This window comes from Mastomys coucha, chromosome X, assembly GCF_008632895.1.
Source record: "Mastomys coucha isolate ucsf_1 chromosome X, UCSF_Mcou_1, whole genome shotgun sequence".
Lineage (NCBI taxonomy): Eukaryota > Metazoa > Chordata > Mammalia > Rodentia > Muridae > Mastomys > Mastomys coucha.
In genome coordinates, this window is record NC_045030.1 from 2,114,468 (window position 1) to 2,139,042 (window position 24,575).

Sequence of the window (24,575 nt, forward strand, 5' to 3'; positions counted from 1 at the left end):
AGCTCCAGCCCCAAAATTTATTTATTATTATAAATAAGTACACTGTATCTGTCTTTAGATGCACCAGAAGATGGCATCAGATCTCATTACGGATGGTTGTGAGCCACCATGTGGTTTCTGGGATTTGAACTCAGGACCTTTGTAAGAGTAGTCAGTGCTCTTACCTGCTGAGCCATCTCACCAGTCCAAGTGGTGCAGCAGAGCCAGCCAGGAGTAGTTTCTTTTCTTTCTTTCTTAGCTTCTTTCTTTATTATATGTAAGTACACTATAGCTGTCTTAAGACTCCAGAAGAGGCCATCAGATCTCGTTATGGTTATGAGCCACCATGTGGTTGCTGGGATTTGAACTCAGGACCTTTGGAAGAGCAGTCAGTGCTCTTAACCACTGAGCCATCTCTCCAGCCCCAGGAGTTCTTTCTTATATAATACTCTGTTACAAGGCCCACTCTGGATAAAAGGAAGGCTTAAGGATCTATGGATGGAAGGAAACAGCATAACTCACACCAGTAATCCTAGCACCATCCAAGATAACAATATGATCAGATGCCAAAAAAGAACATAAAATTTGGGCTGGTGAGATGCCTCAGTAGGTAAGAGCACTGACTGCTCTTTTGAAGGTCCCGAGTTCAAATCCCAGCACCCACATGGTGGTTCACAACCATCTGTAGTAATATCTGATGCCCTCTTCTGGGGTGTCTGAAGACAGTGACAGTGTACTCACATACATAAAATAAATCTTTTAAAAAAAAGAGAATTGTTTAAAAAATAAATAAAATAAAATTTTACATTTCTTTTACATGTGTTTGAGGAGGGTGCATGTGTTCCATGGTATGCTTGTGGAGGACAAAGGACAACTTTCTAGAGTAAGTTCTCTCTTTCTTTTCTTTCTTTTTTTGTTTTTGTTTTTTTCGAGACATGGTTTCTCTGTGTAGCCCTGGCTGTCCTGGAACTCATTCTGTATGTAGACCAGGCTGGCCTCAAACTCAGAAATCAGGTTATCAGGTTTGGTGGCAAGTGTCCACGAATGCTAATCCATCTCATTGGCTCCAAAGAAATCATTCCCAAAAGGAATGGTGACATCTTTTTTTTCAGATTGATTTTATGTATATGCATGAATGTTTTGTCTGTATATATGTATTGCACCATATGCATGTCTGGTGTCGTTAGAGGTAAGAAGGGGTGAGATCCCCTTGAACTAGGATCACAGATGGTCTTGAGCTACCATGGGGGTGCTGGGAGGAGAGCCCAGGTCCTCTGAAAGAACAAGTGAAAGAACTGCTGAGCCACCTCGCAGTCCCACATTGTGTTTAAGACTTCCTTTTTTTTTCTTTTCTTTTTCCCCAAGGCTGGGATTCCCTGTGTGGCCCTGGCTATCTTGGAACTCACTCTTTCCGTGCTGGACTTGAACTCATAGAGATTCACCTGCTTCTGCCTCTGCCTCTGCCTCCAGAGTGCTGGGATTAAAGGCATGTGCTCCCACCACACTGCTTGAGAATACTTCTATTTAAAAGAAGCAGTCTCTCTGTTGACAACTTTACCAAACACTTGAGCCTCTGCTAGAATCCTTGATCTTCAGCTGGCAAGGAGCTTCAACCACACTCTTGAAGGATAGCTAATTATTTAGATTGATGTTCTTATTTATGTGTATGTGTTAAGAATATGCCCCATTAGTGTGGATGCCCTCAGAGGCCAGAATAGGGTACCAGAAACCCTGGAGCTGAGTTACAGGTGTTGTGTATGCTGGGAACCCTTGTCCTCCAGAGAAGCAGCAAATGCTCTTAACCACTGAGCAATCTCTCCAACCCCTAAAAGGGCTCTTTTTCTTTCCTGAGTCCCCATACTTTTTCCTCCTGCCTCAGTGGCATGAGGATCAGGAGGGGTTTTTTTGGGGGTGGGGGGTCAAGACAGGGTTTCTCTGTGTAGCCCTGGCTGTCCTGGAACTCACTCTGTAGACCAGGCTGGCCTGGAACTCAGAAATCAGCCTGCCTCTTCCTCCCAGGTGCTGGGATTAAAGGGGTACACCCGGCGAGGATCAGGAGTTTAAGGTTGCAAAGGAAAACTAAACCTGCCCATACTTCCGCCATCTGAGATTAGTACTGTTCCCAGCTTTCATCTGATCAGTTTATGACTACAGAGGACAGTGGTTAATGCAGAAACCCATACCTGCTGAAGAATAAGGGAGGGCTTGAACCAAAACAGGACTGCTATATCACCCCCTCCAAGACTCAAGGGACATCAAGGGAAAAGGGGGAGAGAGGATGTGAGAGCCAGAGAACGAGGAGATGTATAGCAAAACCATGTGTTCTGAAAGTGACATTGCCTTTGCACTCATGGTTATCTGCACAGGACTGGCACACAGGACTGGCACACAGGACTAGCACAAGACTGAGTTCATCATCAACACTTCATGAGCAAGGGAAGCGGGTCCCATCCCTCCTTTCAAGCAATTAACTGTTATTAGGGAAGAAGATGTAGGTTTCTTCAGTGGTAGACACTGATAAGTTGGCCTAGATTGAGCAAATCATCTCCTGCCCTTGCTCAAAATTAGGTGCACCACCCACCAAAGGAAGCCATTAAAGTAGAATGAGCACTTGATGGGAGAAAAGGGTTCCAGCAGGAGAGGGAGGGGCATGAGAGAAGGGGATGGAGAAGATTAAGCAACTAAATTCATATATAAATGAAACTGCTCACAATGTCAAAATACAAAGGGATTTTAGAAAAACCATAAAAGGAAGACTGAAGACTTCAAAGTAAGTTTCATTATAAGGAAGTGTTGCCCCAAGCTCATCTCTCCCCTCAGAGTGAGAAAAAGACAGAGTTGAACCACACAGGACCATAAAGGAGTGGATGGTCATTGATAACAGAATGGCTGAACAATGCTATGATTACATTATGAAGTATCATGAGTAGGTTAAAAAAGATGAGGTTAGGGCTGGAGAGATGGCTCAGTGGTTAAGAGCACTGACTGCTCTTCCAGAGGTCCTGAGTTCAATTCTCAGCAACCACATGGTGGCTCACAAACATTTGTAATGGGATTCAATGACCTCTTCTGATGTGTTTGAAGACAGCTACAGTGTACTCATACATACATAAAATAACTTTTTTTTTCAAGACATGGTTTCTCTGTGTAGCCCTGGCTGTCCTGGAACTCACTCTGTAGACCAGGCTGGCCTCAAACTCAGAAATCCACCTGCCTCTGCCTCCCAAGTGCTGGGATTAAAGGCGTGTGCCACCACTGCCCAGCTTTGATTGTTGTTTAACACATTTGATAGGTAAGGAAGTCAGGGCTCAGAGGGATTCAGCAACTTGCCTGTGGATGCACAGCTAAAGAATGGTACAGTAGTGACCCAACAGCACTGAGACACTTTCTTGCTACTGACTCTTATTTTTTGGGAAGGCAGAGGCAAGTGGGTCTCTGTCTTTTCAAGTCCAGCCTGGCTTATAAAGTGATTTCCAGGCTAGCCAGGACCAAAAGTACAATCAAACAGCATCAAAATCATTCTTAAAAACAGGAAGTTTCCAGCACTTGGGAGGCAGAGGGCAGGTGGATTTCTGAGTTCGAGGCCAGCCTGGTCTACAGAGTGAGTTCCAGGGCAGCCAGGGCTACACAGAGAAACCCTGTCTTAAAAAACAAGACAAACAAAACAAAAGTAGGAAGTTGTAACAATCTATGCCACGTCACCCTGAACTGTCCAACCTGGCTTGATCTTGGAAGCTAAGCAGGTCAGATCTGGTTAGTTCTTATATGGGCACCTGCCTGCCTGTAAATCCGAACTCTGTGCTGCACAGAGTTTGGGTCTAGCCTGTGCCAAAAAGAAAATAAAAACAGTAAAGGATAATACACTGCATTTGTTTAAGGAAAAAAGACTCTACTAACTACTCTTCCAGAGAACCTGGGTTCAATTCCCAGCACCCACATGACAGCTCACAGCTTGGAACCTCAGTTCCAAGGCACCTGACACTCACACAGGCATACATGCAGGCAAAAACACCAATGTACATAAAATAAAACAAGAACTAAAGAATACAAAAAATAAGACATTAAAAATAAACAGACAAAACCAGGGTCTTAACTATATAGCCCTGATTATGGTAAATGCAAGGTAGTCCGCCATTCCTTTTTTCCTTATTGACTTTTTTTTTTTTTGTAACCCAGGATGGCACAAACCCTCCGATCTTGTTTCAACAACCAGTACCGACTGGTTTATTATTTCTTACAACTGTCGTGCATATTGCACTCAAAGCTCTAATATTCCCAACGTGTAATTTGGGGTCTTTTGTGTTTCCATGTAAGCACCTTTTGTTAAAAGACAGGATCTCATATAGCCCAAGATAATCTTGAACTGTTCCTCTTACCTCTTCCTAGCCAAGCACTAGGAGCGACCTGGAGTACTCAGACATTTTACCATAAAAAAAGTATCTTTTTGTAGAGAGCTCTTTGTAAAATGTATCTTTTTGCAAAGTATCTATTCGTAAATGGGGTAGGGAAAAGAAAGTAAAATTCCACTCCTCTCTCTCCTCCGCCCAAAACAATCTCAACTTTCAAGATCTTTTATCTTCCAGCCAGGAGCTTCCAGAGGCACAAAGTAAACAAACATTGAACAGCCACTCTAGCTCAACTCAGGACTCGTTAGCCTGGGAGGTTTACCCTTCTATCTCCGGTGGGTTAACGAGTTCAAAGCTTGACCCGCTTCTGTTTAGGGAGGAGCAAGCTCTCTCCCGGGTTCTCTCAGATTGCCCTGCCTTTGGGCAGTCTCTTGTGCCTCCGTCACCTACTCTATCCTCTTTCTCCTTCCGGAACTTCCCTCGGACGACTCTACTACTCAGGATGCTACACAGATCCGCCAAGTGGGTGAGAAAAGCCATGGTTGGATTTTCTGCCCAGAATGAGTCACTTCCGGTCACAGACTCCCTCCTCCGGAAGTAAGACCTGATGTAAACAGCAGAGCCCGGCACCAAAGCCCGGGAGGTCAGAAATTCGTGCCGCAGGCGGCACCAACGTCTAGGGCACGGGTCGGGGGAGGGTTGATCAAATCGGCTAAAGCGACGTGCATCTGGAGCAAGATCCAAGGGTTGGTTACGGTTATGGGTTGGGTGTTTCTACTAGAGGTCTTGACAGGTGATGGATGGCTGGGGATATGGGGGCTTGAGTCGGTGCTGTCATGGAAAGGAACATGACTTTGGGGAGAGGGCGAGGTGTTTCAATTAGGGTTCTTGGTTAGTGTGGGCATTTGGAGCAGAGATTTAAAAAGGGCTCATGGAAGCTGGTGCTCTCCAAAGTATGGCTCATGTAGAAGCAAGACCTAGGATTTACACCAGAAAAGTAGATTTGATATCTTAGATAATAGGTAGGAAGTGTGCCTGAAGAGAGGTCTTGGAAGTGATGGGGTTTTTAAAAAGGCTGAGGTTTCTAGGGCAGGAATATTTAGGGCTGGGAGACAGAAGTGGCATTGGTAGGTTGAGGTTTCCTAGGCAGGATTTGTTTTTTTTTGTTTGTTTGTTTTTTGGTGGGGGGTGTTTTGCTGAGTTGAAGGTCTTTAGAGAGTAGCAGTGCCCTAGGGCAGAACCTTCAGGAGATAGCTTGGAGACAAAAGGGACAAACTTTAGGGGGATGGGGGTTCATGGGTAACTTTGGGTCAGCTCTGGGGTCATGGGTAGATAGTATAGGGATTGGAATGTGTCAAATGGGAAGAATTTAGAATGTCTGGGGAATGTCTCTTGGGCGGGGTGGGGTGTGGATTGGTCTTTAGGACTTAAGTAGAGGGAGTGGAGGGGGTTCTCAGGCTTGCCTTTGTGATCAGAGTTAGCAATATGAGGGAAGGGTTTGGGGAAAGTATGTTGCCCTGGGAGAATGTAAATGAGATGCCCTGGAGACAAATAAACCTCCAGATGAAGTTAGAAAGCTGTCTCATGAAGATACAGGAAAACTTAGCTCTTATTCCACTATTTACTAACAGGTGGAGTTGGGTGCCGGTGTGAAGATGAAAAGCTTGTAGAAGGAGGTTTGAGGTCATATCAGATGCTAGAGCCAAGAATGGCTGGGAGGGAGGAGGAGGTATCATGGGCTATCCCCTACCCCATTACTTCCTGATGGGTTCAGTACGGGTTGGTGTTTGTGGCCGTTTTGAGTCTATGTCATTGTAGGCTGGGATCAGTTCTGCCTGTGGTCTTGGTTCAAACAGATACTCTGAGGTATCCTCCACTTGTTTTTGTTTTTTGCAGTCTGGCAAAGAAAAGTATCAAAATGGGGAGGAAGCCAGGTGTGGTGGCACACGCCTATACTCCCATCCCTCAGGAAGTGGAGGCTGCAGGACTGCTGGGAATTGAAGGCCAGCCTGTGCTACGTAGGGAGTACCAGAACAGCCAGGGCTACATAGCAAGACCAAAAACAAAATAGACCAAGTGGTGAGGAAGAAGGAATCATTTGGGGGACAGAAGTTGTAGGACTTAAGAGAGGACACTGGGGAACTCTTCACAATGCTGTCTTTCTTTGTGCCTAGGAAGGCAATCCTGAACCATGACTCAGCAGCCACTTCGAGGTGTGACCAGCCTACATTTCAACCAAGATCAAAGTAAGCTTATGATTGTGCCTTTGTGAGAAAGAAGGAAACGAAGGGTCAGGGATGACTATGAGCCTCAGAATACAGAATCAGACTGATTTCTTCCATCCCCAGGCTGCTTTTGCTGTGCCATGGAGACAGGTGTACGGATCTACAATGTGGAGCCACTGATGGAGAAGGGGCATCTTGGTAAGTGACTGTAGCGGTGGGGCAGTGGGCAGAAGGGCTGATGTGGGCATTGACATCTACCTCTCCTGACACCCTGGTCCCTATCCAGACCATGAGCAGGTAGGCAGCGTGGGCCTGGTAGAGATGCTGCACCGATCCAACCTGCTGGCCCTGGTGGGCGGTGGTAGCAGCCCCAAGTTCTCAGAGATCTCAGGTAAGAGCTTTCATCCTGTACTTGACCCAGATTCCTCAAATTCCTCACTTCCTACCCTGAGGCACTGGCAGATAAAGTTGTTTCAGAGTCCCACTGTGAGGCACTGTTTGGAAGTCATGGATCTTACTGCTTAAAACATTTGGTCTCTTTTGTATTTTTTGAGGCAGGGTCTTACTAGTTCTTCTAGACCAGGCTGGTCTCAAACTCAGAGTGCTATTGGGGCTGGAGGTATAGCTCAGTGTTAGAACACTTGTCTGGTATGTACAAGGTCCTGAGTCCCATCTCCAGCATTATCAAAACAGCGAAGCCTCTTACTGCCAATCTCCTATTTGCGAAGTTCTTAACCATGGGGCACTTACTGCTAGTTATTTTAAGTACTTTGACAAAAACATATGTTAATTTGAGACTAGGTCTTGTGACTAGTTATTCTAAGTACTTAGCACACAAACATATGTTAATTTAGACAAGGTCTTGGTGTAGTCAGGTATGACCTTGAGTCAGTCTATCTCCAATTAATTACAGGCTCGTGTTAGCGCCTTTTGTTTTGTGGGGATTTTCATTTTCTTTTTTTATTTTTTTGGTGATGTGGGGCTTTTTGAGACAGGGTCTTTCTACATAACCCTGACTGTCCTGGAACTCACTACATACCTGACTGTCCTGGAACTCACTACATAGACCAGGCTGAACGCAAACTCACAGAGGTCTTTCTGCCTCTGCTTCCTGGGATTAAAGATGTTCCCCACCATCCCCTGCTCATTCTGTATGGTAGGAAACACTCTTAGCCGTTCTTCCTTTTCATGCTGTGGATGGAACCCTGGCCTTTTGCACATGTTCTTTCACTAAGCCATACTCCCAGCCTCCCTGTCTTCATTTTTATTGATGAGAAAACTGAGGCTCGGTTAATGGACTTATCCACGATTACACAATTAATAGGGATTCAGATTTTGGAGCTGTCTCTCTTATACCCTCTTGGTGTGAATCTCAAGTGCCATCTTGTTTTAAGGTCTTTTTTATTTTCTTATTGATCCCACCAAGACCTGGCAAGAGTTGTCATGGGTGAGTCACAGAACCCTAGAATTCATCACAGAAATCTCCTAAGGTTATAGACTGGATTCTAAAGACTGAGTATGAACCCTTTAACTGTTCTTGAGCTGTAAAGTTCTTGCCACATTCAGGTCATTTGAGCCTTGATTTCCTTACCTCCAAATAATATAGCTGTTCTAGAATGTGCTTTATCAGAGACCTGGTCCATAAGTGGTCGTGCTGTGTGAAGCGCACATTGAATATTTCGTGAAAGCTGAAGCAAGTGGTTGAGGTCCCATGAGGAGTAGCAATGGGCGTGTGTCACCCAGTCTGCCTTTTACCCTAAACCTTGGTCTTGCCAACCCACCCATCTGCCTGGCAGTGCTGATCTGGGACGATGCCCGAGAAGGCAAGGACTCCAAGGACAAACTGGTGCTGGAGTTCACCTTTACCAAGCCAGTGCTGGCTGTGCGCATGCGCCATGACAAGTGAGCTTGATGAAGACTGGGGACAGGGGCGGGGGCAGGAAGTTCCCACAGCAAGTAAGGTAACCTCCCCACACCCACCCCCTGCCACCGGCCACTGCCTCTTCACCTGGCAGTTGCCCTGTCCTTATGGCCCTGTGTTCTGTGTGATGTCTACAGGATAGTGATTGTGCTGAGGAACCGCATCTATGTGTACTCCTTCCCTGACAATCCTCGAAAGCTCTTTGAGTTTGACACTCGGGACAACCCTAAGGGTGAGAAGATCCAGATAATGCAGGTGTAAGAATGTGAGGCTGTGGAAGAGGCAAGGAGATGAGGAGATAAAGAAGGGGCACATACTGACATGCTCGGGGAGAGGCTCTTTGCCCTTTCAGTCCCACAGTTAGTTCCTCTGCCCTACCCCCAGTCCTGCCCCATGTGACAGCAGAAAACACTGAGAACATGGGTAGGTGTGTCCACAAGCCCTGGGCCTTCAAGTATCTCCTAGCAGCTTAGAATCTGTTCAGACTGTAGAGAATAGAGCTTATTGCAAAGCCTACCCCTGTGAAGTTGCTATGGGTACCATGCCACAGAGGGTTAAATCTGGCCCTCCCTCATCCAGCTCTGTCCATTCTGAGACTCAACTTTGCCCTGGCCTCTCCTTCCCTTGCCCATCCCCACTTCATCCTTACAACTTAGGGCTGTGTGACCTCTGCCCGAGCCTGGAGAAGCAGCTACTTGTCTTTCCTGGACACAAGTGTGGAAGTCTGCAACTTGTGGTGAGCCATCCAGTGGGCAAGAGTGGAGAGCTGGGTGATGTGCCTTTCTTTGTGAACATGTGGTCCCTCCTCCGCTATCACTCCCAAGCCCAAACTGCTCCCTCCTACTCCAGGATCTGGCAAGCACAAAGCCTGGCACTTCATCAGCTCCATTCACTATCAATGCACATCAGAGTGATGTGGCCTGTGTGTCCCTGAACCAGCCAGGCACTGTAGTGGCGTCAGCCTCCCAGAAGGGTACCCTTATTCGTCTTTTTGATACCCAGTCCAAGGAAAAGCTAGTAGAGCTTCGAAGAGGCACTGACCCTGCCACCCTCTACTGGTGAGCATAGGATATGTGTGGTGGGCTGGTTATCTTTCAGCACAAGTCATCATGTTGGACGACATTACGGGTCTGTCTTGCAGCATTAACTTCAGCCACGACTCCTCCTTCCTCTGTGCTTCCAGTGACAAGGGCACTGTCCATATCTTTGCTCTTAAAGACACCCGCCTTAACCGCCGCTCTGCGTGAGTATCTTCACTCTATCTTGTCCCAATCCCTCTGGCCATGTGCCATACCTGGACTTAACAAATGCTGCCTACAGGCTGGCTCGTGTGGGCAAAGTGGGACCTATGATTGGGCAATACGTGGACTCTCAGTGGAGCCTGGCCAGCTTTACTGTGCCTGCTGAGTCCGCATGCATCTGCGCCTTTGGTCGAAATACTTCCAAGAATGTCAATTCTGTAATTGGTGAGTGACAGCAGCCCCTTTGATTTTTTTTTTTTTTGACTAAGTGGGTAAAGGACTACACCCCCCCCAAAAGAATTTAAGGGCTATCAGAGCTGGAGGAAACTGGAACATGACACCTCATTAGTAAGGGGTTTGGCACTTGGGCAGGGGCCTGGAGTTAGACCATGAGACACCCGAGTGGATTGGGGTATGTATGTAGCTGGGCATCTAACCTTTCACAACACCTCAATCCTTCCCAGCCATCTGCGTAGATGGAACCTTCCACAAATATGTCTTCACTCCTGATGGAAACTGCAACAGAGAGGCCTTTGACGTTTATCTTGACATCTGTGATGATGATGACTTTTAAAGAGTCCTGCAGCTGCACTAGGAACGTACAGTAGCCGATGGCCGGCCGAACTGAGTCTTGAGGGTGTTGAACCAGCCAGCAAGCATAAATGAGCCTTTTACTCTGCATTCAAACACAGCTGTGTCTAAATAAACAGCTCACTTCCACAAGCACTTTTTGTGACTGAGTGCTAAAGGCCAGAGGACAGCCTAGTCTGTCCCTGGGCCTCCTAGTCTGGAAAACACCAGGGACCCAAAGGGATTATACTAATCCAACCTAAGGATTTAAAAAATAATTGTTACCAGGGGATAGTCTCTGTGATGTATATGAATAAAAAAAGGCCTTTGAATGGCATTTATGACTTGACCTCAAGGGTGGGGCATACTTTTCCAGGAGCAATGTGACCTAGGATCCTGTCAGGAAGTGGAAACCAGCTTGGGATCTGACTTCCTATTTTTAGCAAGTTCAGTGTTGAGTCAACAGTGTTGAGACTGCACAGCCTGCACAGTCCCGGCGTGGTGCCCCACCCAGGGGTAAAAAGAAGTTAGAGTTTTGAGCTGCTCGCCGCGTGGCGGAGCTTGGTTTCCCAGCAGTCTCTGCTACCAGAGTTGGTAGTTTCTGGTCACGTTCCTGCTTGCAGCTGCGCAGTATGCTTACGTTGCTAGTCGTCGCCTCCGTAGACTCCATTTCCCAATGTGCCTCGCGGTGCTGTGAGTGATAACTGGGTGTTGTAGTCTCGCCGCCCTTCGGGCTGGTCCAGCAACCCGCAGGATGTCGGAGGTGCGGCTGCCACCGCTGCGCACCCTAGACGACTTTGTCCTGGGGTCTGCGCGTCTGGCGGCTCCTGATCCAGGCGATCCACAGCGATGGTGTCACCGCGTCATCAACAACCTCCTCTACTACCAAACCAATTACCTTCTCTGCTTTGGCATCAGTCTTGCTCTGGCCGGGTGAGGGAGGGAGGTAGCGATTGACTGAAGATACTAGTGGGACGCAGGGTGGACTTGCGGGTCTTGGAGGATGAGGGGTATCTAAGGGAAATACTAGACTGAGTAGTGTGAGTTCGGGAGAATATAAAGGTCTGGGAGGCATGGGTGGGAAAATTTGAAGGAGGCAGATCTTTGTTAGGAGGGTCATGGAGGTGGGATGGGGGAGGTGTCGGGAGGAAAGACACAAGACCAGGGTAGAAAGGGGAGGAGAGCTGAAGAGGAATGTGGGCTAGGAAGTGAACTCTGGACTTAAGGAAGGACTGATAGGGGATGTGAGAGTACCTAAGAGGTTCAGCGGTATGAGTGATAAGGCAGATTATGGGAGCCCTGGGAGGGTTAAGACAGAGGTGGAGGTGTAGTAAAGACAGGGTTTGGAAAGGGTGCTGGTAGAGAATCTGCTCATATTGGGCCCAGAGGGAACACCCACAGCTGAGAAGCTTGAGGCCAAAGACAGACGCTCTTTGAACAGAGGGACTTGGGCAGGTTGTTAAGAGTAGGACTGAAACCAAGAACAAGTCCGTTGAGGCAACTGGGTGCGGGTGGCTCTATGAAAAAATAGGGTAGTGGGGACCTTTTGAAGGAGATGACACCTGAAAGGTGCCTACGTCTGACTGCAGGCCCGGATGGGAGATCTGCTGAGGTTAAAGTCAAAGTAGAGGAATGTGGAAGCAGATGTAGGAATACTAGAAAGAAATCCTGCAGGTTTAAAGTCAAAGACCAGAGAAGTGTTGGGAGCCTAGGACCTCTAGCAGGATGTAAGGGTTTGGTAGCATTGTAGTACCGAGGAATTAAGAGTCCACATGAATTGCTGTGGGGTGGACTTGTTGGAGAGGGGCCTGGTGAGACGATGCTGGGATGCTAATTCTGGAGACAGGGAACAAAACTCTTGGGGTCCAGGATTGGGTGTACACTGAGGCTAGCTGAGTGCTCTTGTTCCTGCAGGTACATTCGTCCACTGCACACCCTACTGAGCGCACTGGTAGTAGTGGTGGCCCTCGGGGTGCTGGTGTGGGCTGCTGAAACCCATGCAGCTGTGCGTCGCTGCCGTCGCAGCCACCCTGCTGCCTGCCTGGCTGCAGTACTTGCCATTAGCCTCTTCATTCTCTGGGCCGTGGGCGGCGCTTTCATCTACCTGCTCTGCATCACAGTGCCTGTGCTTTGTGAGTCTCTCTGCTATAGCTGGGGAAGATGGCCAGCTCATCCTTGAACATCAGGCCTGCCTGGCACTGGTTTCTGAGCTAAGAGGGGACTAGAAACCCTGGAGGACAGTCATACTTTCATTAAGTGTGTCTTCTTTGGCTTTGCTCCTTTGGGAGCATCCCTCTATTACCTTTGTGGGTCTTCCAGGGTTAAGTGCCTTAAACTGTCCAAGTCCCAATTTACTGGGATGTCCTTCCTGGTCACACCCCCAAAGCAGGCTTTGAGAATTCACCACTCAATCAGCCTGCCTCTGGGTGAATTCCCATTTCTTGGTATCACCCACAGTGATCCTGCTTCATGCTTCACTGCGCCTGAGAAACCTTAAAAACAAGATTGAGAACAAGATCGAGAGCATCGGTCTAAAGCGGACGCCAATGGGATTGCTTCTAGAGGCACTGGGACAGGAGCAGGAAGCTGGATCCTAGGACCCTGGCAACTACACCCTGGATCTAGAGGACCCCCGTCCCATACCCAAGACCAAACCTTTTCCTAGTCATTAAAATAGGCGCCTAGAGCCCTCTCGCCTGTCCAAAAAGAGACACTTGTGACTGCTCACTGCAGCCCCAAACTAGTCATCTCTTAGCCTCCAACCCCTGTTACCTAGGGACCAAAGCCTTCCTCGTCCTGAATTTGAGATTCAGTCACTTACATCCAGTCTTGAAACAGGATTTTTAAGCCAGAGCATTTGTGGCCAATCTCAAAACTAGACCCCAAGATACTCCCCTGACCCAAATGTGGGACTCACTGGTCTTCCATACTCCAAAGCTAGGCCCTAAGGCAAGACATTCTCAAATCTTGAGCTCTAAAGATTTTTCAGACCCCATACAACTTGACCTGGCCAAATCTTGAGCCTAAGTCCAAGAGTCCTCAGCCCTGACCACACTGAGCCCTTAAACTCAGATGACCCTAGCCCTCAGCAGTCTCCATCGCTTCCCTCCAACTGTTTAGAAGTTCTCTCCCTCCCTCCCAATGTTCTCAGTATCAAGGACCAATGTGTGGGGCTGTCGAGGGATAGCCCCAACTGGGAATGGGGCATATATAATAGTGTTGCTACAACAATAAAGCCTTTGAATCTCAAACTAGCTTGGCCTCCTGTGTGAAGTCTTTGTACCTTTCAATGAACAATCCAGTGGCTGTCTTCAGTTCTGCTGGATACTACCTGGCCTAGTTTATGTATAGGTGCTGAAATAGTGACTACTCTGGTCCTCATTGCTATTTCTGAATTAGTTAAAACAGAGGGACACAGTGTGTACTATCATTTTGGATTGTCTCTTGTTATAAGTGGGCTAGGGATATAAGCGCAGGGAGGCAAAGAAATTGCCCCATCCCATAAAGTGAGGGAAGTCAAAACATGACAGCTGGACATGGTGGCACATGTAATCCCAGCTCTGGGGAGGCTGAGGCAGAAGGACTAGGAGTTGTGGCCAGCCCTAGCTACATACAATCTATTTCAAGGAAACATAACATGGCACTATTATAAGCTATTTTCAGTTGGTTTTCTTCCCATAAGTACATTTTTTTCTGGCTAGGCATGGTTGTACATGTCCTTTATTCCAGTACAGGTGGATCTCTTGAGTACAAGACCAGTGAGTGCACATACATACTAAGTTCCAGGCAAGCTAGGGCTACACACTGAGTTCTTGGCCATTCATACACACACACACACACACACACACACACACACACACACAGACTTAACTAGAGGTGTAAAGCAGACACAGAATCAAGTTCAGTTTATACATTTATTATAGAAATCCCCTTCCAGTGTGAGTAGTGTCTTGGGCCCAGATCCATTGGTACAAAAAGAAAAATTTAAACACCAGGTAAAGGGGGTAGGGGAACCCCCAGCTCCAGAAAGTCACAGACAATATAGAAAACACAGCTTATGTGGATTTGTTTAAAAAGTGGTAAATAGAAGGAATGCCAAGGAGGATATGATATGGCCTGTGACCCATGGCCAGATGTCACCTGAGGGTTTTACTGGCATGTACTAGTTGCCAGGTTTAACCACTGCAGCATCCCAGGATGCAACATACTCAAATGGCTCTGTTTCTTGACAACCTCTTGTATGGCCTTCTGATTGCGGAAGGTCAGCACAGAGGCTTATGGGCAGAGACAGAGACATAGCTTCTTCAGGTACCCCACTTAGACTTCCATCCTTCCAAATGTGGACAGAAGCCCATCTGCTCAAGGACTCTAGTGGGAGGAGGCAGGGAGTTCTGTTCCCAGTGGTCTCCCAGCCCCGAGACTCTATATGGTCCATTTTGTTGAGGCATGGTGGTGGTTCTGGAATGGAACAGACTGGGTATGGGGACAGGAATGAACCCAACCAGGAATGAGCTCACAGTTTCCCTTTTATAAAACACCTAGTGTTGGGCAAAGACAGTGAATACTAAATCACAAACTGTAAACAGAAATGGAGGAAGGGGCAGAGTCCCCACACCATTATCCCCCTCTTTGAAGCTAGCTGGGGCCCTCCAGTCCCCCCAGCACAGGATGAGAAGAGAAGCAGGGGTATCAGACATCTTCCTGGGCCAAAAAGAAGCCAGGGGTCCTGTGAGATCAGGCAGTTGTCCCTCAGGACCAAGAGCAACCACATCTCAGAGCTCAGCGAGGTTGACTGTGTGCTCCTCAGACTGGAGTTTGTCCAGACCGACCCAGGGCTTAGGGTCAGACCAGTGTCCCTGGGGTCTGGGTATCAGAACTGGAAGACTGCTCCCCCTCTAGCGTCAGGTCACTTAAACGAGCGCTCAGCTCCGGGGGATACAGGAAATCCGTGTAGTATCTTTAGAAAGGACAGCAGGAATCCGGAAGACAGGTAGGGAAGACACAATAAGAGAGGAAAACACGGATAGGACACACACAGAGAGAGGGAAAGAAGCTGTTAAAGAGGTGGAGACAGGTACAGGACAGCACCTTCAGGCTCTCAAGCATGGGATAAGCTTGGAAGAGAAAGCCAGGGAGGGCACAAGTCCCTTCCACCCAGCACCCTGACTTCAAGGCTCACTGCCAGCCGCCATCCACTAGGGAGAACAGAAAACCCCTCCTAAAGCTTGGGAAAGAACTGCTCCCGACACCCAAGATCCTCCTCACCAGGACCCCAAGGATTAATATAAGTTATGTCTGATAGTGACTCCATGCCAAGACTACATCTCATTGCCTTGTGGTCCCTGCTCCCTGGTCAGGATACCTTCAGCATCCGAATCAATACCCCTACCCATCAGTAAAAGCACCCCCATACCTGCCAGAGACAGGGGGCGCTGTAAAACTCCTGGAGTGCGGGAGCGGTGCCTGGCTGGGAGGGCCATAGAGTGACTGGCCCACCTCATAGCAGCGGGCATGGAGGAAGGGTGTGTGTGTTGGCCCCACGTGCGGAAGCATTGGCCTGCGCTGGGGACCAACGGCCAGTCCCGAGTTCCGGATGTACCAGTCCCGCAGCCCCTCCAGGGCAAGGTTCTTGTGGCCACCTCGCTCACCAGCTGGAGGTAACCGAGTGGGTGGGGGCATCCAGAGTAATGGGTTTGGATGCACTTCCAGACCCTCCACAGCTTCTGGGGGCAAGCCACAGGGCTTGGAACGGATGGCACGGGTGTTGGGGTCCTTGCTGCGGAGGAGGGGGCTGCTGCCATCAGCTGCATATATGGGTGGAGGACCTGGGAGCATGGCAAGAAGCCCATCTCTGCGGGAAAGGGGTCCTGGGACCTCAGGAGCAGGCAGCAGCTCCCCCCAACCTGCCCCGCCACTACCGCGGGGCAAGCCTCGGTCCAATGGATAGTCCAAGAGGAAATCTCCACACACAGGTGGGAGCCGGGGGGGCCCACGGGATGCAGGGGCAGCTGAGCTAGGCCTGGCAGCCCGAGGAGGGTCTGGGGGGCCAGTGGTACGGGAAGAGAAGGAAGGGACAGGTTGTGGGCGCTCGTACAGCACCTCACTGCTCTTGCAAACTGGGGGACCAGCAGCAGGGGGAGCCAGCGGAGCAGGTGGAGATCCAGCTCCCCCAGCAGCTGCACGGTCCACCAGCAGGGCCTCAGAGCTATTGCTGCGGCGGGTACGAGCTGCGAAGAGGGAGGCCCGATCCGAAGCAGGGTCAGGCCGAGGAAAGCCCATCTGGGAGTCCTGACTACCGGACCACTGGCGAGAATGGAGGCCTTCGGGTCTGGAGAGCAGAGGTGAGGTAACAAGGGTGGGATCAGACAAAGAAGGCAGATGATGAGTGCCCTGACTGCCCCATCTCTTTCTGAGCCTCCACTATCTCGAAAATGAGACCAGTATTAGAAGTTGTGTTCCTGTAACTGCTAAGTAGTGCATGTAATGTAATGGGCCAGTGAAGTTCGCTCCCGCACAAGAAAGCTGGAGCCCAGGGTGTGAAACGTACACAGGGATGGGGTAGGAGCTCGTAGGGTTATGGAAATGCTCCTGCAAAGGAAGCACACCCAGGCATTGCTCTGTTACCAGGCGCTCCTAGTCTTCCCCTAAGGTTATCCTTGCAGCTCCTTGCTGCCTCCTGAAGGAAGTCCTAGGCCTTATGCCTGGAACTAATCTAACCCATCATGTCTATGAACCATCCCCAAACACTTGTCCCACCATGCACAGAATGTATAGGCCTCCCCCAATCACAAGGCTTCTTTTTGTTCACAGCATGGGAAAAATAGACATGTAAGCATTTAGGAAAAAAGACAGTATAGTGCTTCGAGGCTGACACTAGATTCAGAAATTTTCCATGGGTTTAAACATCAGAACTTCGATTTGCTCACAGGTTACTTAATTAACTTTTCTGTGCTTCAGTTTCTACATTTATAAAATGCAAACAATCGCATCTCCTCAGAGGAATCTTAGGATGAAGGAGTTACTATCCACCATGAACACTATTGATTATTAGCAGACAGTAGGCATTTGGTACATGCTACCCAACATGCACTGTACCTGTGTCTTTCAAAAGCAGATATTACACTCCACAAATGAGGAGACGAAGATTCAGAGAAAAAAATGACTTATCCAAGAAAACACGGGAAAGCCCGCACTTTCACACCTCTGCCTGCAATTCCCACTCCGCCTTCTCTCCACCTTTCAAAGGCCAGCTGACCGTGTCCCACATCTCTTGGTTCACCATCTACAGTTAGAACTAAAGTTTTCCTCCTCTGATATTCAGACCCACCCTCAAGAGTCCCCTTACTTGCAGAGCCGGGGGCCACTGCCCCGGGTGAGGACAGGGGTGGCAGGCACACTTCGCCCCTCAAAACTGGAGGCACTCCTGGGCAGCGAGCGTGTGGGGCTAGACAGAGATGGCAGGCCCACATCGGGACCCAGGTTAGAAACTGGACCCACCAGTAGGCCCTCCTGCCAACCCAGGCTCAGGATCCCACTCCTGGTCCCGGGAAAGGGGAAAACAGGTTCCTCTTTACCTGGTGGGGCTGGCCACAGAGTTGCGCCGGCTCTTTAGGTCCCCATAAATATCTGATGGTGGAGGTTTCCATGGGGCGCGTCGCTCAGGGCTCCCCCCAGATGCTGCCCGAAACTGGTCCCAGGCTTTTGGTGGTGAGGGGCGCTCCGTTAGAGGGAAGCAGCTATGAGGCTCCTCTGAGTAGAAGAGAAAATAGGGTAAAATTCAATGAGAGGGCCCTGAAGGGGCTGGACAGGCTTAAAGGGGAGGGGCATGTGCTAGGACAGGGATGAGAAAGCTAAGGGATGAAGCAAGACAAAAAAGGTAATTAGAGGCCAACCTGTAGGGGCTGGGGCAGAGAAGGCAGTGACAGGAGAAAGTAAGGACACATGGGAACATGGGACATGGCTAAAGGGGAGCTACGATAGGAGAGGCTGGACAAAACAGGCTATTTTGAAAGGACACAGGAGGGGGATAGTTACCGTTATCATGGCTGGCCCCTGACTCTGAGAGGGAGCTGCTCTCCGAGTGCAGAACTACATCCTCTACAGGCAGAGATGGAGAAGCAACCCATCAGTCAAGGTCTGGGTCCTATCCTCTTACACTGCTGGATATAGGCACCTCTGTGTAGCCTGCCTAATGACCACTGACTCACACCCCTCCCCAAGAACCCATCTTTGACAGACACAGGTGCATAATCCCAGCTACCTAAGAGGTTTCATGAAGTGGTGTGTGTGTGTGTGTGTGTGTGTGTGTGTGTGTGTGTTTGTGTGTGTGCGCACATATGCCTCTGTGTATGTGTGCGTGTGCATGTATGTGTGTGTGTGTCTGTTTATCACAAGTTCAAGGCCAGTCTGGACTATGGAGTTAGTTCAAGGCCAGCCTGAGCAACTTACCAAAATACTCTTTCAAAATAAAAAGGGAAAAGAAAACAAGGTGCTGGAGAAGTGGTGGCTCAGTGCTTAGGAACGTTTGTTACCCTTGCAGAGGACCTGGCTTCAGTTCCCACCCCAGGCACCTCACAAATCTACAACTCCAGTTGCAAAGGTTCTAAAGCCCCTGGCCTCCACGAGCACCTGCATGCATGCAGTAAACATAAACACACGCAGGAGCACATGCATGCAAAGAAACATGACTAAACCTTAAAAACTAAAATTAAAAAGACAACTAGGGCTGAAGCTCCATGGTAGAATGCTGACCTAGACTGCTAAGGGAGGCTAGGTTCAAGCCTACCACACCTAAAAGCCTTTACCTGAATTCAAGACTACCATAACCTTGAGTATTCACCTTCCTGTTGCCAAGTGTTCAAGCCCTCTCTTAACCTCATGTCAGGTTATTGCAACTCTCCTTGATGGGTGAGACCATTAAGTCCTGCTGGCCACTCTGTCTTCAGTGGTCACTCAGCACTCCACCACACCCACATGCATTAGCCACAGTTCACTCTCAGGCCTATTTTCACTGGGGAGATGCTGGGACTTGGCTTACCTTGGCTGAGCTGAGCAAGGCGTGTACCCAGGCAGACACCCTGGGCATTGACTAGTGCTCCTACAGACAGTGGCAGTGGCTGGAGCACTGGGAGGCCAAGGCGGGCCCGGAAGTCCCTGAGCTGCTCCTCCAGCTCATGCAGCCTTCGAAGTGCATCAACCTGTACCTGGCGCCTGCGCCGCCTCTGTTCTCCGTTGAGGTCAGGGGCCAGGGCCAGGCGGCGGGCAGCAGCTGCGATCTGCTGCTGCACTGACACCTCACGCTCCAGGGCCTCAAGAGCCAGTTCCTGCACAACCCAAAAGGGGAGGAACAGAACTAAATAATGACTAGGCAGAGTAATGGGAACTTGGCAGAGCCCATCTACACAGGAAGTGGAGCCTGTCCTTTTTAGGGGCTGGCCTGTTTGCTGAAGAAAGGAGTTTATTCATCCTCAGGGGACAGGATGAGGGGCTGGGCCTGTGTATCTTCCTAATGGGAAGCTTGTCTTGATAGACTTGGGTTCCCATACTGCACGGGGAACCCTCCTATTCAAATCCTTTCCCTCCTCAGCTTCTTCCCCTCCTGGCCATAACTGTCATCCTGCTCTCGCTTGTCCCTGCCCCTCACCAGCACCATTTTGCTCACCTCAGCAGGACACAGGGAGTGGTGTGCTGGGTTTGAGTGTGGTGGAGGGTAGGCACGTGCTGCAGGGGGCCTCCGGCGTACCAACTGAGGTCGTTCACCAGGCTCCAGTGGGCACTCAGGGGGCAGCTGACCAGTTAGCTCCTGGAAGGAATGCGGGCAGAGACTCCGAGAGTTAGTTGGAGGGATGGCATCAAGTAGTAAGAGTCAGAAACTAGCCTTCCCAAGGAGTTTAGCCCTGCTCAATATTCCATACATATTAAGTCTCCACCTCTCAAGATCTCTAACACCCAGGGGATGATGTGCAGACTCTGAGTCCTTCAGTGGCCAAAGTCTCTGGGCCATTGAGCATAGGAATCTTGGAAAACTAGAAGCCCGTGTTCTTAGTTTTTATAGTTCTAAAAGCTTAGTCCCTATGATGTAATACGGTGGCTGCATTTTCTGAATCTAATTAAAGTGTGTGTGTGTGTGTGTGTGTGTGTGTATCTGTGTAGGCCAGAAGCCAATCCTGGATGTTTTCCCTAGGATGCCACGTCCCCCAGCACACACGCCCTCTCCTCTATCACTAGCTTGGAACTTGCTGATTAGGCTAGTCAGCAGTCAGTAAGCCCCAGCAAGGCCACCTGACCGTCACTTCCTCAGCACTAGACTTACAAGCTCAGCCACCACACTTGGCTTTTCCTTTTTACATGGGTCCTATGGAATGAACTCAAATCCTTACACTTCCATGGCCCACTGAGCTACTTCCCCAGCCCTGAACCCCATTATTAGCTTAGGCAAAGTATGTGGGCACTCACACTATGAAGGGTAAAGTCAGAACTATAGTCGGGTGTGGTGGGCCATGCCTAAAATTCCAGTTCTTAGGAGGCTGAGGCATGGGTGAGAGACTATCCGAGACGACAGTGTGAGGTCTAAGCTAGCCTGGGCTACAGAGTGAGACCTTGTCTCAAAAACCAGATGAATGAATGAATGGAGGGAAGGACTAGTGGAGGGAAGGGAAAAAGGTCCCCATGTCAGTTCAGGATGGATTTTGTTGCCCACTTTTTTTTTAATTAAATCCATATTTTATTTTAACAACCTTTCATGGTAATCTGTCCTGTTCGTGGGCTCTGGTTGTGACAGAAGTTACTTTAAAACAAGAGTGTGTTTAGAGTATAGAGATAGGGCAGCACCATGAAATTTTACTTCAATCGTTATTAGCCAGCACCATGAAATGTTAAGTCAGTCTACAAAAGATAATGTGTGAACGGTTCAATTCTTTGTGAAGAACAAGTGACCTGGGAAGAACCTGATGGTTTGGAAACAGTGACTGACAACAATTTAGTGGTTAAAGATACAGACTACTAAGAACAGAGGAGCCCATAATAAAGTTTGGCAACATTGTTGCCCACTTTTTGAAACAGTTGTTCTTTTTGGGAGGTGGGAGGTTTTAAATTATTTGCAAGTAACTATGGTTCTGGATCGCCATTATTTCATTGATTCTGAGACCTCGAAGTCAAATTTTGAGGATACACAATGTACGAAAAACCACTAAATGCCGAGACAAGAGGTTAGGCATCCATCACTGCAGTATGCCTGCCTAGGTCCCCTGGCTCCTCACCCCCTCCTGCATGACAGCCCTGAGGCCATGCCCTCACCGCCTCCTGCAGGCACACTTTCCTGAGCTCTTGAAGTTTCACGCTCAGGGCCTCTTGCAAGGCCCGCTGGCGGTCAAGCAGTCCTCGAAGACGGTCTGACTTCACCTGTGGGGTAGCCTCTCCAAACAGGGCAGCTGCACAGAGGGAGCAAAGGTAAGGACAGCTAGGCCATCCTGGAGCAACTGCAGGTCCAGGGGCCAACCACTCCCCAGCAGGCACAGGGAGACTCCGGCCAGGGAGGGGGCAGTAGGAAGTGGAAGCGGCCACTGACCTGGGGCATTGAAGGTAGGCGAGCTGATCAGCTGACCTTTGACTTCCATCCTTGCACTGTTTGAACCTTGTGGCTGATGGCTGGATAAAGCCTGGCAGGGATACATTGCAGGAGGCATTGAGGAAGCGGACTCCATGGAACCCCTAGCCCAGCTCCACTCCCCGGGTTTCAGCTGCGAATATAAAGTATCCAGGCCCCACCTGCCTACCTGGCCTTGCCTCTCAGATTCTTTGTCAATGTCTGGACCCGCTTGGCCTGGTACCTTGGTTCCCTTCCCATTGAGTGCTAACACAGTAAGTGGGAAGCTGGGCAGACTTACAACGCCTCCTCAGAGGCCCATAGGCCACAGCCAGGAGTCTCACCTAGGGAGAGAATTAACAGTAGAGTCAACTAGGTATAACGACAGTAAGCACTTATGCAGCCTTGGGTGCCTGGAACAGCTACCAGCTATGTCACAATGAATCTTTGAAACCTCTCAGGCAGGAGGTCCATCATTATTAACTTTCCTTTTGAGATGAGGGGTGCAAAGAACACAGAGGTGAAATAATTCTCCAGTAAAGGGCAGAGCCCAGGACCACCCCTCTTACTGGAACAGCTCCAACTCCACCAATTTCCTCTTGAGTACCTCGGCCTATCCATCAAGCTTTAGGGCCTTTGCCCAGGCTGTGTCCACAGTCTAGGTTGCTGTCTCCAGCCTCTTAACCACCTGAATCTAGTTTCTCGCTTATCATTTTGGGGCTGGTTTGGTTTTGACATAAGGTCTCACTCTTGTAGCGTAGGCTGGCCTGAAAGTCACCGTGTAGCCCACACTGGTCTTGAACTCATGGCAATCCTCCCTTACCCTCCCATATGCTAGGAATCGCGGCAGGCACTACAATGCCCAGCTCATTCTGGGGCTTAAATGTCCCTTTCAGAGGTGGCCCCTGAGTGATATCTTCTCACAACTACTGCTGAACAAGACACTGCACCTCCCTGTATGGTCATTTAGACAGGAAGCATGTCTGCCCCAGTGTATTGTAGCTCCAGTACCTCAAGGCAAGCAGTCCACAAACGGATGCGTGCGAGGGAAAGGGAGTGGCGGGAATAAATGCAAGATAGTTGAGCCAGGCATCAGGGGCGGATCTTTATCTATACTCCTAATTCCATCCTGCTGCCCCACGACCTCAGGCTCCCTCCAGCTCCTCTTCCCTCCCACCCTGATCTAAGACTAGCATACACAAGTTATCCTGCAGGGATGGTTGAGAAGCACCATCCACAGCCCTAGAAAACACATTACCTGCCCCCTTTTCTGTCCGAGAAACCCTGGCTGATCATGGAGCATGCTTTGGCTAGCTGCCAGCCCTCCTTCTGCTTTTCTGGAGTTTGCTCCCTCCCTCCCACATCCTGCTCAGTCCCCAGCTGGGCAAGCAGGTGACATCACCTCCCACCACCTGTCCTAGCCTCCAAGGCAGGTGACTGGGAAGGCCTAGTGGAGACAGCAGAGTCCTCATTTTAAACCACCTTGAAATCCACAGCTTGTCATGATGTGGTAGAGCAGACCCAGCCACCCAAGAAAGCCAAGGAGAAGCCCCTTCCCCATTCTCACACTACAGGATGTGGTCAAACTGTCTACAAGGTACCCCCAGTTTTCTCTGTAGTCTTCTTCCTTGTCCCACAGAGTCTGTATTCCTCCCTCAAAGGACTCATGGACTATCCTCAACAGCAACGGGGAGGCAATCCCCATAAGCCTTTTGTACAGACAGTATGTATAATGCAGTGGTCTCACAAGTCCACCCATCTAAGGTCCAGCACATCCAGCATGGTAGGGCGTCTTTAATGTCCCACCTCAGCTTCCTCTGGCCCCTTAGCTCCTGAAACTCCTATTTTCCCAGGACCCATTTTAATTTGGAAAACTTTCACAAGGCTTGCCTGAAGCCTTCTCCGCCCCACCAGAAAGCTAACCCCTCCCACCCAGGGTCCATTTACCCCGTTCACCAACATTAGTCTCATGTTTCACATCAGAGGGCCTCAGTCCTTCCTTCTTTAGAAAATTAGAATATCCCGGAGTCGACACAGGGTCCTACCAGGAACCCCGACTCCACCCCATCAGCCTGACCTCAGGGACATAGTTAGGGCATGAGTCATTGGGTCACTAGGCAGGCTAGACGTGGATCAACGCCCCACACCTCCATACCTGACTCAGGAACCTTTGCTTCTACTCTTCCACGTTCTGTACACTTACCTTGGGACTTCAGACTGCCTGACACCAGGCAGAGATAGTAAGAAGACAATCTACCACATTCCAGCATCACTACCACACCCTCCCATGAACCTCTGAGACCCTCCTGTCCACACCAGAGCCTTGCCTTGTCATTCTGTGGTCCTGTTACAGGGTTAGGTTGCAGCAAGAGAGCTACAGAGGGCACATGTGAGGACACACACACACACAGAGGCAGGCCCAGCAGGTTTTTCAGGTCTGCCCTTCTGACACCACGGCTGAGAAAAATTCCTGGCTGTAATGACTGTTTACAACCAAGATCCTTCACCTGGGTGGCACTCCAACACTGTCAATGAGAGCCCCATTTCCACATCCTGCCACCACTTGAGCAAATGCACACATAGACTGGACCTGCTCCCCAGTGCTCCCCTAAACATACAGCACACCTCTTTCTATCACTCTGGGTGAACAAACGGAGGGACGAGCAGATACAGATGCCTAAACTACAGTGGTTTCTAAACGGTTCAGTT

The 24,575-nt window shown here is 49.4% G+C and overlaps 3 protein-coding genes across 6 annotated transcripts; 2 read left to right on the top strand and 1 right to left on the bottom strand.

Annotated features, from left to right (window-relative positions):
* The first annotated feature begins 4,828 nt into the window (after positions 1–4,828).
* Wdr45 (WD repeat domain 45) lies at positions 4,829–10,629 on the top strand. 4 transcript variants are annotated; one of them, XM_031388123.1, is made up of 11 exons: positions 4,829–4,851; positions 6,500–6,571; positions 6,674–6,748; positions 6,837–6,941; positions 8,347–8,452; positions 8,609–8,703; positions 9,128–9,207; positions 9,321–9,529; positions 9,613–9,714; positions 9,792–9,937; positions 10,177–10,629. In XM_031388123.1, exons 2-11 carry the CDS (start codon positions 6,517–6,519, stop codon positions 10,284–10,286), a joined length of 1,083 nt encoding a protein of 360 aa, XP_031243983.1. In that variant the 5' UTR covers positions 4,829–4,851; positions 6,500–6,516; the 3' UTR covers positions 10,287–10,629. The 4 variants fall into 4 exon arrangements, with proteins under 4 accessions (XP_031243983.1, XP_031243721.1, XP_031243893.1 ...); XM_031387861.1 differs by lacking the exon at positions 4,829–4,851 and adding an exon at positions 4,902–5,071; XM_031388033.1 differs by lacking the exon at positions 4,829–4,851 and adding an exon at positions 4,913–4,968.
* Positions 10,630–10,957: 328 nt separating this feature from the next.
* Praf2 (PRA1 domain family member 2) lies at positions 10,958–13,536 on the top strand. The gene is made up of 3 exons (XM_031388242.1): positions 10,958–11,215; positions 12,197–12,414; positions 12,740–13,536. Exons 1-3 carry the CDS (start codon positions 11,037–11,039, stop codon positions 12,877–12,879), a joined length of 537 nt encoding a protein of 178 aa, XP_031244102.1. The 5' UTR covers positions 10,958–11,036; the 3' UTR covers positions 12,880–13,536.
* A 646-nt stretch (positions 13,537–14,182) lies between these two features.
* Positions 14,183–22,142, bottom strand: Ccdc120 (coiled-coil domain containing 120). The gene is given in 11 exon segments (XM_031388370.1): positions 14,183–15,239; positions 15,696–16,610; positions 17,628–17,726; positions 17,857–18,031; positions 18,317–18,379; positions 19,320–19,605; positions 19,944–20,084; positions 21,578–21,711; positions 21,849–21,939; positions 22,057–22,106; positions 22,109–22,142. Coding segments are annotated over 11 exon segments (2,088 nt in total). The 5' UTR covers positions 22,128–22,142; the 3' UTR covers positions 14,183–15,124.
* Between the last annotated feature and the right edge of the window lie 2,433 nt (positions 22,143–24,575).

Bases quoted from the DNA above. Each gene is read 5' to 3' on its own strand.
- Wdr45 (XM_031388123.1), top strand. From the start codon at position 6,517: ATGACTCAGCAGCCACTTCGAGGTGTGACCAGCCTACATTTCAACCAA. The intron at 8,453-8,608 runs GTGAGCTTGATG...TGATGTCTACAG, and splicing joins GTGCGCATGCGCCATGACAA to GATAGTGATTGTGCTGAGGA. The intron at 9,715-9,791 runs GTGAGTATCTTC...TGCTGCCTACAG, and splicing joins CGCCTTAACCGCCGCTCTGC to GCTGGCTCGTGTGGGCAAAG.
- Praf2 (XM_031388242.1), top strand. From the start codon at position 11,037: ATGTCGGAGGTGCGGCTGCCACCGCTGCGCACCCTAGACGACTTTGTC. The intron at 11,216-12,196 runs GTGAGGGAGGGA...TTGTTCCTGCAG, and splicing joins ATCAGTCTTGCTCTGGCCGG to GTACATTCGTCCACTGCACA. The intron at 12,415-12,739 runs GTGAGTCTCTCT...TATCACCCACAG, and splicing joins CATCACAGTGCCTGTGCTTT to TGATCCTGCTTCATGCTTCA.